The sequence below is a fragment of the Saccopteryx leptura genome, chromosome 12, assembly GCF_036850995.1.
Source record: "Saccopteryx leptura isolate mSacLep1 chromosome 12, mSacLep1_pri_phased_curated, whole genome shotgun sequence".
NCBI classification, from domain to species: domain Eukaryota; kingdom Metazoa; phylum Chordata; class Mammalia; order Chiroptera; family Emballonuridae; genus Saccopteryx; species Saccopteryx leptura.
The window spans coordinates 1,337,209-1,352,880 of NC_089514.1; the positions used below are offsets into that span (position 1 = coordinate 1,337,209).

Sequence of the window (15,672 nt, forward strand, 5' to 3'; positions counted from 1 at the left end):
GGCCGGGGGACGGCGGTGCCCAGAGGCCAGCCCCGCACGCACGCACCACACAGACAGCCCCACACGCATGTACCATCCTGCACACACGCGTCACACACACACAGCCCTGCATGCACACACACCACACACATGTACCATTCTGCACACACGCGTCACACACACACAGCCCTGCATGCATACACACACCACACGCATATACCATCCTGCACACATGCATCATACGCACACACACAGACAGCCCCGCACGCACGCACCACATGCATGTACCATCCTGCACACATACGTTACACACACACATACACACAGCCCCGCACGCATGCACCACATGCATGTACCATCTTGCACACACGCGTCACGCGCACACACAACCCCGCATGCATGCACCTCCTGCACACACGCGTCACACGCGCACACACACACAGCCCCGCACGCATGCACCACATGCATGTACCATCTTGCACACACGCGTCACGCGCACACACAACCCCGCATGCATGCACCTCCTGCACACACGCGTCACACGCGCACACACACAGCCCCACACTCACACACGCGTCACACACGCGCACACACACAGCCCCACACTCACACACGCGTCACACACGCACACACACACACAGCCCCGCACGCACCCCACTGAGAGTCTCATTTGCCCACAGCGGGTGTTGTCAGCAGGGTCAGTCGATTTGGGTTTTCTGTAGGAACGGTCCTCTGGAAGTTGAGATATTCCAAGGAAAATATTTCAGGCTTTTACATTCTAGCAGTTGTCAGACTTCACACCCCTGAGTGAGATGTCTGACGGGGGGCGGGGGCAGCACGTTCATCTCCTGGGGGGGTAGCTTCAGAATTCGGCACAGGGCTTGGCACAGCCCACGGGAAAGCCCAGAGGCAGGTGCGGGAGACGGAGAAGTCAGGGTGCCCGCCAGCACGCGGACTGCAGCTGGCCCTGAGCGTGGGCCCCCAGGTCCACTCAGACGTGGCTGTTTTCAATGGGCTGCAGTTGGATTGCTGGCTAGGTTCAGACCCACACTTGCAAGGGTCACACGCTTTCCTCCAACGCGGAGGCTCCCAGGTGGGCCTGCACTGCCCTCTGCCGGCCACGGGCGGGAGGGCATGTCACACAGGTGTGGGGGACTCTAATCCGCAGGTGCTGGGGACACTTATCCGCAGGTGTGGGGACCCCTCCCCGCATCACAGGGTGTGTGAGGTTGAGCGATGACCTCGTGGGGGCCGGATAGTGCCCAACGCCCTCCGAACGACAGTCGCTCATGCTGACGAGATTATAACCATGACACCTGTGCTGTGACAGCTGACCCCAGTAGTACTTGGTTCGGTTACTAGGATGACTCTGGAGGTGACTTTGAAAACAACCTCAAACACGTGTGACCTGGATTCCTCAAGGTGGCCCCGCCAGCCCCCCACCCTGCATGGCCACCCTGCCTGGTGTCCTGGGCTGGTCCCCCTGTGTCCCTCCATTCCCAGTGATTGTGACCCCTCTGAGCAGGATGAGATGACATTGACACGGCCCCCTCTCCTTGCTTGAGCAAGTCAGAGACTTAGGGACAACATTGGGTTTGTTCTGAAGGAACAGATCACGCTGGATTTCAAAAACCGGGGTCAGCTCTCCCACTGTGCCCCCCCCTGCTGTCCCCACAGTTCCAGTTCTGTAACAATTGTCGGCACTTTGTAACGGGGGGAGGAGTCCCGGGGGAGGTACTCGGGTGCAGGGGAAGCCGGCTGGGCTCCCATGAGGAGCGGGGGGCTCGGACAGAACTCGGGGGGTGGTGTTGCCCCCTCCCGCTGGCTCACCTCGTCCCCGCCTGCAGCCCGGTCCCCTCCCACTGTCAGGACGCCACCGGACCAGAGCAATAGGCCTAGTGAAGTGCTATAGAGGATTCAGTCCATGTCTCACACCCTTGTGACTGCTCACAGCCCCGAGACGGAGGGCCAGGTGCTGGCATGTCACCTGGGATCCTGGGTGGGGACAGAGGAAGTCACGCTGTCACATTGAGTCTGTTGAGCACCAGGAACTATTTTTACAAGGACAGATGGATCTCTTAGTTGCACGTACCTCTCTCAGAACCTTGCGACGCAGGTGAAGATGCCAAGCCCTGGGCTGGGAGCTGCCCAGGGTTACGAGGGCCAGTTAGGGCCGGGTCTTCCCGTCTGGATAACGGCTCAGCTCTCCGCGGACAGGCGGCCGACGGGGAGTGTGTTTGCTGCCCACATCTGCGCACATCTGGCCCTTTCAGAGTGGGCGAGTCTATTTGCCGTGCACGAAGCCTTCCCACCGTCTCTGAGAGACCCACCTCTGGTGTGTGGCTGTCCACTTAACATTAGCACTGTGGTATTGTAGCTCCGGGGTCCGAGGTGAATTTGGACCCGTGGGTGGCTCGAAGCTGCAGCCTTCACTGCTGTCAGCCGCCCGCTGCTAAATCACAAGCTCACGGGGTGCTGGGTGGGTCCCCATCAGCTGACCTGTCCCAGTCACCCACAGTCCACTGGGAACTCAGGCTAAATCTGATGTTGGCAGGTGTTCAGTGGGTGTGTGTTGACTGAGCGCACGTGTGAAGGAAGGAATACAAGCTTTATGGCATCTCTTTTGTAGGCCAGTTTATTACCTTAAAAAAAATTTTTTTTTTTTTAAATTAAAGTTGACGTACGGTCTGATATCCGTGTACAATGCAGTGATTAGATATTTAAACAGCTGACGTGGTGATCACCCTGGTGAGTCTCGTCCCCACCTGGAGACATACGTAGTTACCACAGTGGTCACGGCTGTGCTCCCTGTGACCATGGTTATGATTGGCAATCAGCCCTTCTTCCTCCCTTTTACGTGGGTCTCCTCCCTGAAAGTATGAGATCGTTTGCGAGGATTAGATGAGTTACTGCGTGCGTGTCCGGTTCTGGCCAGAGAGCCCGGCACATATGTGGGACCTGTTGTTTTATTTGGTCAAAGTATGTAGACGGTGGACGTGGTGGCCTCCGGCGTGGGTGGGGGACGGCCCCCGTGCAGGGATGACTCTAGGTTCTGCTCGCATTGAAAAAAACTTGTAAACCTCTTCATTTTACTATATTTTATTCACATAGTTCTTTTAGAAAACATTGTATCACGGACATTTGAAATAGAGCAAAACAGAATTAGTCTAGAAGGGACAGGCAGGACTCAGCACACTGTCTGCTTATTAGCTGTATAGGTTGTTGAAATTCCACTTCTTGGGAAAAAAAAGGAGTGTACATAGAGGAATATTTTTCTAAGTATTTTAATACCACTTCTTTTTTTTTTTTCTGAAGCTGGAAACAGGGAGAGACAGTCAGACAGACTCCCGCATGCGCCCGACTGGGATCCACCCGGCACGCCCATCAGGGGCGATGCTCTGCCTACCAGGGGGCGATGCTCTGCCCATCCTGGGCGTCGCCATGTTGCGACCAGAGCCACTCTAGCGCCTGAGGCAGAGGCCACAGAGCCATCCCCAGCGCCCGGGCCATCTTTGCTCCAATGGAGCCTTGGCTGCGGGAGGGGAAGAGAGAGACAGAGAGGAAAGCGCGGCGGAGGGGTGGAGAAGCAAATGGGCGCTTCTCCTATGTGCCCTGGCCGGAATCGAACCCGGGTCCTCCGCACGCTAGGCCGACGCTCTACCGCTGAGCCAACCGGCCAGGGCAATACCACTTCTTTTATTGTGTCTCGAGTCCTACTCATTGCGCAGAGAGCACCCTCACGGCGAGGAGAGCGTTCAAGATCAGCAAAACCTCTGCCATCCTGACGCACCCTGTTCTTATCATTAGGCACATCACGTGCAGTATTTTTATGTCATTAAAATCATAGTTGTTTTTTTTGCCATTCCCCCCTGCTCCACTTGACATGGAAACCCAACATTTAGAAGTTGCCACGTGGTCACCCTGTGTGCTGGGTGACCAATGCTCTACGCAGCCATTTTCTTAGGTTGGCATTGAGGGTCCTCCTAGTTCTTGCCGTGGTGATTAACCCCATCCTGTGAGAAGATTGTGGTTTCTCTGGAATGAATTCCCTGGAGCTGGGTTTCTGGCCAGAGGTAAGGACGCCTGTGCGGGGCACGTCCAGGCTCGTGGACGGCGCCCACGGTAGCGTCTGCAGAACAGTATCTGAGCAGGCCGGGCCATCCTGCAGTCCCCTGGGTTCAGTTATTTACTTTAGCCCACACAGGCCTGGGTTTTTCCAGTACAAGGAAGATTTCAAAACAAATGAGCCTGACCAGGAGGTGGCGCAGTGGATAGAGCGTCGGACTGGGATGTGGAAGACCCAGGTTTGAGACCCCGAGGTCGCCAGCTTGAGCGTGGGCTCATCTGGTTTGAGCAAAAGCTCACCAGCTTGGACCCAAGGTCGCTGGCTGGAGCAAGGGGTCACTTGGTCTGCTGAAGACCCACGGTCAAGGCACATATGAGAAAGCAATCAATGAACAACTAAGGTGTCGCAATGGAAAAGTAATGATTGATGTTTCTCATCTCTCTCCGTTCCTGTCTGTCTGTCCCTGTCTATCCCTCTCTCTGACTCTCTCTGTCCCTGTAAACAAACAAACAAAAAAATCCCCCCAAAACAAAAAAAACAAACGAGAAAACACCCCCTACAACAGTAACCCGGGAGACCAGAGGCACAGGCCACCTCAGCGTTTGGTTGTGGGATCACACGGGTGGCGAGCTGTCTCCTGCTCGGGGAGGGAGATGTGGGCTCTGATGGAAGGACCTTGGGAAATCCCAGCTCGGAATGGCCGATGGCTCGGTGCGCTGGGCCCGTGGTTGCCGTTCGGGCCGGACACGTGTTTGTTTGAACCCTGTTTCAGAACTCAGACCTCATAACACTCTGGGAAAGCCTCCTCTTCCGAGAGCCTGGTGTCCACAGTGCCCGGAGGACACAATAGCATGTCACAGGCAGTGCCCCAGAGGACACAACAGTATGTCACAGGCAGTGCCCCAGAGGACACAATAGCATGTCACAGGCAGTGCCCAGAGGACACAACAGCATGTCACAGGCAGTGCCCCAGAGGACACAATAGCATGTCACAGGCAGTGCCCAGAGGACACAACAGCATGTCACAGGCAGTGCCCAGAGGACACAATAGCATGTCACAGGCAGTGCCCAGAGGACACAACAGCATGTCACAGGCAGTGCCCAGAGGACACAATAGCATGTCACAGGGACTGCAAAGCCCATTGTTTCTAAGCACGGGGGCAGGGGGGGGGGCTAATTATACACTTTCCTTCAGCTTTCTTGATACTCTAAACTCACCGGGGCGTTTTCCTTCTCTCTCCACTATTGAGGTCTGTGGGCCAGCTCCCCCCTCACCCCCCACCCCCTGCAAAGAGCCTGTTCCCCTTCTTAATTCACTGACAGTTTTATTCTTTTGTGCCAAACGTTTTATTCTTTGTGGTTTTCAGTTGCAGCCACAACCACTTGCCACCTGAGCAACTGGGAGGATTGAAAACATGGGTTTAGACGCAGTCTGTGTGGGCGCTTTGTTCAAGCAGAAGGACACTTCCTGAGCTGACCTGCGGGCCTGGGATTCAGCCTGGGCCCCTGTCACAAGCTAGTTCGAGGGTAGAGGGCAGAGTAAGTACGTCCCTGGTCTCCAGGGTGCAAAGCTGGCTCCTCCCTGGTTGTGGAGAGGAGGGAGTTGTGGACGAACAGGAGTTGTGGGGCTGGGCGAACACGCGCTGCCCCGAATCTTGGCTGTTGTAAATAACGCTGCGTTGAACATCCGGGTGCGCGTAGCCTTTCAAATCGGAAGACGGAGTCATGGATACGGAGGACAGACTGACAGCTGTCAGAGGAGAGGGGGTGGGGGGCTGGGTGAGAAGGGTGAAGGGGTTCAGCGAAGGAAAAGGAGAGAAAAGAAAGACTGGTGGACACAGACAGCAGTGTGGGGGTGGCCAGCGGGAAGAGGGGCCACATGGTGCTGGAGGGAGGCTTGACCTGGGCTGGTGAACCCACAACACAGTGCAGAGAGGAAGATGTATCACAGAATGGTACACCGGAAACCTCGATAATTTTATTAACCAGTGTCACCGCGATACACTCCATAGAACATAAATGTAAAAAAATTACATATCTGTCACTCCATTATCTTATAATTGAGAAGTTTCTCTGCAGATATTGAAATAAAAACAGAGCTGCAGTTGCACCGAAAATCTTGCTTTTTACTTACAAGCCAATCACGGAAAACCTCGGGAAAGCTCAAGAGAGAAAAAAAGGAAAAAGTTTTCCATGGTTTCTAACACGAAACGAGCGCGTTCGTTCGAAAGGAACGAAGGCATCGCCACGCCCTGTGCTGCTGTGTCCCTGTCCCCGGGGAGTCACTGGGTCACCTCCCTGGTCGTGGGACTGCTTCTCTGCAGGGGCTCGAAGCGGCCTTATGCTTCTCATCACATGCTCGCACCATGCTTTTCTTCTCCTGCGCCATTTCTGACCCTGAATCCGGCTTCACATTTTTAATCCTGCCCTTGTCACGCGGGAATGCTTTCTGGTTAAATTCTGTGCTCCCCTACGCCTCCCGCACCTCCCCCCCCCCACCGGGAGCGGCTCCCCTACACCCCCCGCCCCACCGGGAGCGGCCCCCCCACGCCTCCCGCACCCCCCCCACCGGGAGCGGCCCCCCCACGCCTCCCGCACCCCCCCCACCGGGAGCGGCCCTCCCACGCCTCCCGCACCTCCCTCGCCCCACCGGGAGCGGCCCCCCCAAGCCTCCCGCACCTCCCCCGCCCCACCGGGAGCGGCTCCCCTAGCCTCCCGCACCTCCCCCCCCACCGGGAGCGGCCCCCCTACGCCTCCCGCACCTCCCCCCGCCCCGCCCCACCGGGAGCGGCCCCCCTACGCCTCCCGCACCTCCCCCCGCCCCGCCCCACCGGGAGCGGCCCCCCTACGCCTCCCGCACCCCCCCCCGCCCCACCGGGAGCGGCCCCCCCCACGCCTCCCGCACCTCCCCCCCCCCCGCCCCACCGGGAGAGGCCCCCCTACGCCTCCCGCACCTCCCCCCCCCCCGCCCCACCGGGAGCGGCCCCCCTACGCCTCCCGCACCTCCCCCCCCACCGGGAGCGGCCCCCCTACGCCTCCCGCACCTCCCCCCCCCCGCCCCACCGGGAGCGGCCCCCCTACGCCTCCCGCACCTCCCCCCCCCCCCGCCCCACCGGGAGCGGCCTCCCCACGCCTCCCGCACCTCCCCCCGCCCCGCCCCACCGGGAGCGGCCTCCCCACGCCTCCCGCACCTCCCCCCGCCCCGCCCCACCGGGAGCGGCCTCCCCACGCCTCCCGCACCTCCCCCCGCCCCGCCCCACCGGGAGCGGCCTCCCCACGCCTCCCGCACCTCCCCCCGCCCCGCCCCACCGGGAGCGGCCCTCCCCACGCCTCCCGCACCCCCCCCCGCCCCGCCCCACCGGGAGCGGCCTCCCCCCGCCTCCCGCACCTCCCCCCGCCCCGCCCCCCCGGGAGCGGCCTCCCCCCGCCTCCCGCACCTCCCCCCGCCCCGCCCCACCGGGAGCGGCCTCCCCACGCCTCCCGCACCTCCCCCCGCCCCGCCCCACCGGGAGCGGCCTCCCCACGCCTCCCGCACCTCCCCCCGCCCCGCCCCACCGGGAGCGGCCCCCCTACGCCTCCCGCACCTCCCCCCGCCCCACCGGGAGCGGCCCCCCCACGCCTCCCGCACCTCCCCCCCCCCCCGCCCCACCGGGAGCGGCTCCCTTTCTCCTCCCGCACCTCCCCCCCTCCGCCCCACCGGGAGCGGCTCCCCTACGCCTCCCGCATCTCCCCCCGCCCACCGGGAGCCGCGTCTCAGCACTGGCCAGGGGCCCCCACAACACCCGGGGTTGGCGCTGTCCAGAGGCAGCCCCTGTGGGCTCTGTGCTCAGGACTCTGTCGTCTGGTGGACCCACTAGTGCGCACAGAACGCAGCCCCCTTCCCGACAGCCACGAAGGCCTCCTCCTCCAGCCGAGAGTCCCAGGACAGGAGGCGGCGGACGTGCCCCGTTCTCCACCCGCGGGGGTCACGACCCACAGTACCCCTCGCCTGACTCCGTGGGCGCCCCTTCCTCAGTTTCTGCAACACAGCTGAGATCACAGGGCCTTTGGGGAGACCTCGTCATACCTGCGTACGATCACACGCACATACAGAACCCCCAGAGAGGTGGCATGTTGACACCTCCTCACAGACTTCCTTTCCCAGACAGAAGGGGAGGGGAGATGGAGGGAAAACCTGCCTTTAAGAAAATATTGTCAAAAAGGAAGTTTCCGGAGCGGATCAGACAAACGCACCGTGGCTCCGAAGCTGTCACGAGGGGCCCTGCCCCCCAACCCCAGGACCCTCCCCAGCACTCGCGTCTGTGGAGATAAGAACCCCCAAACCCCATGGGCAGACGAGTGGATAGAAGAAGCTGTGGTACGTTGACACAATGGAATTCTACTCGGCCGTAAAATAGAGTGATCATTTCTGAGCTATGTTTTTCTATTTGAAGCTGGAGCTTTCGCCATAGATTTTATGACTGAACTGATAAATATTTGTGATTTCATAGTTGCCAGGGGCCATGTTCTTTTGGCCTTGACAAGGTCGTTTAAAGGTCGTTAGGTGTAAGAAAAAACCCCTCCCACACGCGGTAAATAAAACGATTGAAAACTTGAGTGTGTAAAAACGATTTAGACGATAAGAAGGCAAATAAAAAACTGTAGAAAATATTTGCAATCCGCAGCAAGCTAAGTTTCTTTAAAAAAGAAAAAGAAACAGAAATAAGAAACAATGATTTACAAAACAGTAAAAATAATCCGTAGGAAAAAACAGGCCCAGGGGAGACTTAGAGATTTAAAAGATGCAAATTATTACTGACTTGACTTCTGAAAAATGCTTAATCTTCATAAAGAAATGTTATTACTTTTTTTCTTTGCATCTGAGTTTGACAAACTTTGACAGAGAGTTAAAATTTTATTAATGTCCGGCGCTGTTGAGAATGTGACCGGAGTGAGCAATGGCTGGTTTACCTTTGAGTAAGGGCGTTTTTGTTATATCTATCTGCATTACGAATCTAAATGAAAAAAATCACGTTCAGTTTGGCTCAGAAATGTCACTGAGCAATCCTACCTCCTCTCAGACACACGCACACAGTCAGCCAAACAGACAGCTCCTGGTCATGCTGGCCCCCCACAGAAAACCTTACCCATTTCCACCGTGAGGTGATTGGTTTCAATAAAGTAAATCTTGTGGTAGATTATGATGTAGTCTCTGAAAACAAAGGAAGCAGAGCTGACAGGGCTGCTATGAAAAATCGATTCCAAATACATTAGTGACGCTTCTTTGTGTGTTTTTTAAAAAACTAAGTGAAGAAACCTGTCCGGTTAGCTAATCTTTGGGAGAATGACTGGATTCCTTCTGCACCTTTTAAGTTCTCTAACCACACACATTTATTATCAGAGTTGGGTCTATTTTCCGTTTTCTGTCTACCTGTTTGTCTTAAAACTAGTTATATTTCACTAATTTTTTTTTTAAAAAGTGTATGTCTGTATTTTTTTTGTGATATCCAGGCATCATTTAATTTGGGGTATATATATTTTTTCTATTTAGCATATTTATATTCATGCAAAACTCTGGAATCCTACCCGGCCACCCTCCTACCCCCAGACCCCAAGAGAGGAGTCATGTGTTACAGAGGACGGACAGAAGGACTAAGATGCACAGTGGTCTGAGTGGTCCTGGTCTTTCGTTCCGGTTCAGTTACGATCCTCTGACCCAGAGGGTGACCTCCCCCATGCTGGGGGTGTCTCCCCTGTTCCCAGAGGTGTTCGATTTCAGCACTTTCTCAGACAACCGTTCTTACTGACCGACTTTCTTCATGTAGCATCCACCGGGTACGAGAACAAATGTTGGACACTTTCAGGAGTTAAGATGTTACTTTATTGGCCAGTTTAACCTGAGCAGGGGCGAACTCCCGAGATGTCCGGAGACACCGTGCCCACAAGGAACTGCAAATGGGAGCTGCGCCTGGAGCTTACAGCCAGGCCCTTATATATCCTAAGTGAGCAAGCATAGACAGAAGCAGATGTGGCAGTTTAGCTATTGGCTAGGGAGGTCACACGCAGCATAGCAACAGGGGCCGGTTTTAGCTTAGTGGCGAATTTCAAACCTAAACTTCTGATAAGGGTCTCTGACCTTCTTTGTTCCCAGCCTCACAGGAGCCATATCAGCACTTACTGTTCCTTCAATAGTTACACTCTTTGGCAGCCCCAGTACTCCCTGAATCTAACACTTCACAAGAAATACTTCCTTGTGAACAATTCAAAGCGGGTGATTTCTTTTCTGCTTTAATGACAACAGGGATCAAATACTCTTTTTTTTTTTTTCACCCGTGTTTTGTCTTTGTATTTCTGGTACACTCACCTGTCGCATTAGATGTGTTTGCTGGACCTGTCAGGGGAACAGTGGGACAGGTGTGGCGTGGCAGGTCAGGAGCGGAGGAGCCAGGGCAACTAGAAGTTCACTGAAGTTCACAACATGGGACCTTGGAGTCTGAAAGCGCAAGGCGCCCTCGTCAGGGTCGGACCGACCAGCCTTCCCTTCCTGGCCTGTGGAGCTTTGGGTCTCTGTTTGTGGATTACCGGATATCCGCCTTTATGGGCAGGAGTTGAAAGAAGAACATCATCTACCATGAAAACATGTAACGAAGGATGAAAGTAAAAATTGTTTCATGATAACCGAGGATTGCCTATTAATTGGTTTTTCACAGGGCGTGTTCCTGACAGATGGCGTTTCTTCCCCAGGTCATTACCTTCCACTTGTCAACGACAATTTCCATTCTTTTGACGCTGAAAATTCAGAGTTTTGCCAATCGTTTTAATTTTAATTTTTTTTTTTTTTACAGAGACAGAGAGAGAGTCAGAGAGAGGGATAGATAGGGGCAGACAGGAATGGAGAGAGATGAGAAGCATCAATCATCAGTTTTTCGTTGTGACACCTTAGTTATTCATTGATTGCTTTCTCATATGTGCCTTGACCGTGGGGCTACAGCAGACTGAGTAACCCCTTGCTTGAGCCAGCGACCTTGGGTCCAAGCTGGTGAGCTTTGCTCAACCCAGATGAGCTCACGCTTAAGCTGAAGACCCCGGGGTCTCGAACCTGGGTCCTCCGCATCCCAGTCTGACGCTCTATCCACTGTACCACCACCTGGTCAGGCCCAATCATTTTAATTTTTATGAGTAACACTTTTGTAGTTTGTGTTCAAAAGATTTGACTCCAATAATCTGAGTTTTAGAAGTTTGTTTTGATCTCAAGAAAATTCAATAAAAGCAATAATTATGTAAAAAAATATTCACTGGTGCACAGTGTGAGTGATGATATATTCCTGTGGTAAAAATGTAACGTGCTTGATAAGACAACTGGTACGAACCTCATCTGGCAGCTAAAAAGTATTCGTAAAATGAAGATTTTCCACCACCGACTCTGGCAAAATATCTATTTGGATGGAGAAGTCAGGAGTGTTACAGGGATTAGAAAAATAAAAATAGTGGATTTGCTGGAACGACGTCATTTATTGATTTACTTAATTTCATCACGGTCACAAAATCTGCAATAAAGGACTTTGTGGAAGAAAAGGGCAGGAGCAGAAGCCTGGTCTGCTGGGAGCGGACCAGGAGTGACCCAGTCAGGGACGTGACGGGACCAGCGGGCTTCCCCGTGGGCCCTGTCCCCAGTAACTGTTCTCAGAGACCCGTGGTCGGCGTGGCAGTGACCCCCTTTGCAGGAGGCTCAGCCTGGCCAGCGTGCCATTTCCCGAGAGACGGAGATGTGGTGATGCTTTGCAACGTGCTCGAGCGCTGACTCTGTCTGACAACGTCCCCAGGTCCTTTCCCTCGCGGAGTTCTTGTGGCCGCGTGTCCTGTTCACGATCCTGACGCCGCTTCGTCTGCAGGAGCCTCCCAGACACAGAGACAGCTGTGAGTTCCCCTCTCCCTGCAGAGCTCTGGAGCAAAGGGGGGCAGCGTCCATTCTTCTGTTCTGTAGAAACGGGGCTCTGAGCGGCGTGCACGGGTGGGGTTGCCCTGCAATGTCACAATACCTCTATTTCTGGGCTATGTGCCAGTAAGCATCCATTGGCATTTTTTATCCTCTTAGGAATAATATTCATGTGTTTGCTTAATGTAGCCGGTAGATTTGTTTTTCTAACTAAGCTGCCTCACTGTGGGCATGGGTATGTGTCATTATAAATATAGAAAGAGTAGAGGAAGAGGTAAAATTTCAGCTAACGCACATGATACTGATGGTGGCTGTGGTGAGGAAGATGAAGATGATGGTGATGGTGATGATGGTGTGATGATGGTGATGATGGTGATGATGATGATGGTGATGATGATGGTGATGGTGAAGATGGTGATGATGGTGATGGTGATGATGAAGATGGTGATTATGGTGATAGTGGTGATGATGGTGATGACTGATAATGGTGATAATGGTGATGATGGTGATGATGGTGGTGATGATGGCAATGATGGTGGTAACAGTGATGGTGATGGTGATGATGGTGGTGATGGTGATGATGATGATGGTGATGATGATGATGGTGGTGATGGCGGTGATGGTGATGGTGGTGATGATGGTGATGGTGGTGATGATGGTGATGGTGGTGATGATGGTGGTGATGATGGCAGTGATGGTGGTAACAGTGATGGTGATGGTGATGATGGTGGTGATGGTGATGGTGATGATGAAGATGGTGATTATGGTGATAGTGGTGATGATGGTGATGACTGATAATGGTGATAATGGTGATGATGGTGGTGATGATGGCAGTGATGGTGGTAACAGTGATGGTGATGGTGATGATGGTGGTGATGGTGGTGATGGTGGTGATGGTGGTGATGGTGATGGTGGTGATGGTGGTGATGATGATGGTGGTGGTGGTGATGATAGTGATACACTGATACATGTTATTGATAACTTCCTCTGCTGCAGGAGCTTTATCAGAAAGACCATTTTGTTTACCTGGTTTGCAACCTCAACTACTTCACTTCTTGAGACATGAAGGCTTATTTGTTTCTATGCCACTTGCAACATAGATAATGTGTTTAATTCTGAAAATGTGACATGAATAAAGGACTATTAAGGGACAGGCTCTATCTAAAGTAGTATGTCACTACCCTAAAATAGTGAATTAATTTATTTATTCATTGGACAAATATGTATTGAGTGCCTTCCGTGTCCTGGGCCTTGCTGAGGACAGAATGGTGGACAAGGCATTGTCCCTGCCCTCCCAGAACTGACCTCAGGGCCAGATGACCACACACAACACAGTGGGAGAAGTGTCCAGTGGGACTCCCCACAGGGGACCCCGTGAACACATAGTTTAGGTGGCCAGTGCATTCTCGGGAGAGGCTTCTGAGGAATTGGTAATGTGAGTCTTTGCCAGAACAAGGGTGGGCCGGGGAGGAGGGATCGGGGAGGAGTGGTCGGGAAGGAGTGACCGGGGAGGAGTGACCGGGGAGGAGGGATCGGGGAGGAGTGATGGGGAGGAGTGATCGGGGAGGAGTGATCGGGGAGGAGTGATGGGGAGGAGTGATCGGGGAGGAATGATCGGGGAGGAGTGATGGGGAGGAGGGATCGGGGAGGAGTGATGGGGAGGAGTGATGGGGAGGAGGGATCGGGGAGGAGTGATGGGGAGGAGTGATGGGGAGGAGTGATCGGGAGGAGTGATCGGGGAGGAGTGATGGGGAGGAGTGATGGGGAGGAGTGATCGGGGAGGAGGGATCGGGGAGGAGTGATGGGGAGGAGTGATCGGGGAGGAGTGATGGGGAGGAGTGATCGGGGAGGAGGGATCGGGGAGGAGTGACCGGGGAGGAGTGACCGGGAAGGAGTGATGGGGAGGAGTGATCGGGGAGGAGTGACCGGGGAGGAATGATCGGGGAGGAGTGATGGGGAGGAGTGATGGGGAGGAGTGATCAGGGAGGAGTGACCGGGGAGGAGTGATGGGGAGGAGTGATGGGGAGGAGGGATCGGGGAGGAGTGATGGGGAGGAGTGATGGGGAGGAGTGACCGGGGAGGAGTGATCGGGGAGGAGTGATCGGGGAGGAGTGATGGGGAGGAGTGATGGGGAGGAGTGATCGGGGAGGAGTGATGGGGAGGAGTGATCGGGGAGGAATGATCGGGGAGGAGTGATCGGGGAGGAGTGATGGGGAGGAGTGATGGGGAGGAGTGACCGGGGAGGAGTGATGGGGAGGAGTGATCGGGGAGGAGTGATCGGGGAGGAGTGATGGGGAGGAGTGATGGGGAGGAGTGACCGGGGAGGAGTGATCGGGGAGGAGTGATGGGGAGGAGTGATCGGGGAGGAGTGATCGGGGAGGAGTGATGGGGAGGAGTGATGGGGAGGAGTGACCGGGGAGGAGTGATCGGGGAGGAGTGATGGGGAGGAGTGACCGGGGAGGAGTGATCGGGGAGGAGTGATGGGGAGGAGTGATCGGGGCCGGCAGGCAGCGTGGGGAGAAGTGGACACAGCATTGAGACTGAGGAGCAGAGACGTGTCGGAGGGGCAGGCAGGGTCAGACCAATACGGAGGACGGGGAGCCCCTGGAGGAGCCCCTCAGGCAGGTTGTCCTAAGATGAGCATGGGGGGGGGTGCACCAGGTGCCCGTGGAGGAGGCATTTGAGAGAAAGTGGAGGAGTCGGTGGTAGAAAACCTGGCTTCTTGTGCAGGAGAAATAGGACAGCAAGGCTGCTGGAGGGTGACCTGGGGAGGGTGGCTTTCATGTCACAGTGGACAGTGTGGCATCAAGGGCTGAGGGACCACCCGAGTCAATAGTGGGCGATAAAAACACCTGAGTGACTGAGTTGTGAGTAATCGGGCATGAAGTCCACAGAGCTGCCTGCACCGGCTCAGCCCCGGCCGACGGGAGAAGCTCCCGTTCCTCACCCTGAACATTCACACCCCCCCTCCAGCATCTACCCAGCTCTCCCTGTCCTGTCCTGGGGAGGCCGTCCGGCGGAGGGTGTCCTGAGAAGCCCGGGACTGTTTCTCAGAGGTGGTGCAGGGGGCACTTCCAGGGAAGAGGAGGCTTTGTCTGAGCCTCAAAGGACCCAGGAGCCGACGTCGTAGAAGGACCGCACCTCAGACGTCCACCTCGCCGTCCCCCAGCTGTGTGGGCTGACCTCTGTGAACCCCTCTTCTGCCAAGACGGCTCATTGAACCTGCCTCCAGGGACTCCGTGGGTGTGTGCCCAGCTCAGGGCCCGGCACGGAGGAGGAGATGCCCGACCAATGTCCGGTCCCCTCCCTCACACGCCTGCTGTGTCGGGGTGGCCTGATGTTGTCTTAGAGACCATGTGCTCCGGGACGAGAGTCCTCAATCTCTGACCCGCTGACCACCCCACCGTGAAGGCCTCCATTCCTGACCCGGTCCTCAGGGAGAGGGGACGCAGAAATCATTCTAGGCGCAGGCGTCCCCAAACTACGGCCTGCAGGCTGCATGCAGCCCCCTGAGGCCATTTATCCGGCCCCCCACCGCACTTCCGGAAGGGCCACCTCTTTCATTGGTGGTCAGTGAGAGGAGCACTGTATGTGGCGGCCCTCCAACGGTCTGAGGGACAGTGAACTGGCCCTCTGTGTAAAAAGTTTGGGGACCCCTGTCTAGGGGATATGCTTTTTGTCACTGGCTGGGGATGTGACCCAAACCCCTCTC

General features: G+C 55.5%; 2 protein-coding genes across 2 annotated transcripts in view; both read left to right on the top strand.

Annotated features, from left to right (window-relative positions):
- Nucleotides 1–4,741: 4,741 nt before the first annotated feature.
- LOC136384176 (basic proline-rich protein-like) lies at nt 4,742–9,831 on the top strand. The gene is made up of 3 exons (XM_066354263.1): nt 4,742–4,756; nt 6,551–8,022; nt 9,726–9,831. Exons 1-3 carry the CDS (start codon nt 4,742–4,744, stop codon nt 9,829–9,831), a joined length of 1,593 nt encoding a protein of 530 aa, XP_066210360.1.
- Nucleotides 9,832–12,425: 2,594 nt separating this feature from the next.
- Nucleotides 12,426–15,672, top strand: part of ABCA13 (ATP binding cassette subfamily A member 13) — an 81,479-nt gene continuing 78,232 nt past the window's right edge. The window contains 1 exon segment of the mRNA XM_066354264.1: nt 12,426–12,567. Coding sequence (XP_066210361.1) covers nt 12,426–12,567 — 142 coding nt within the window.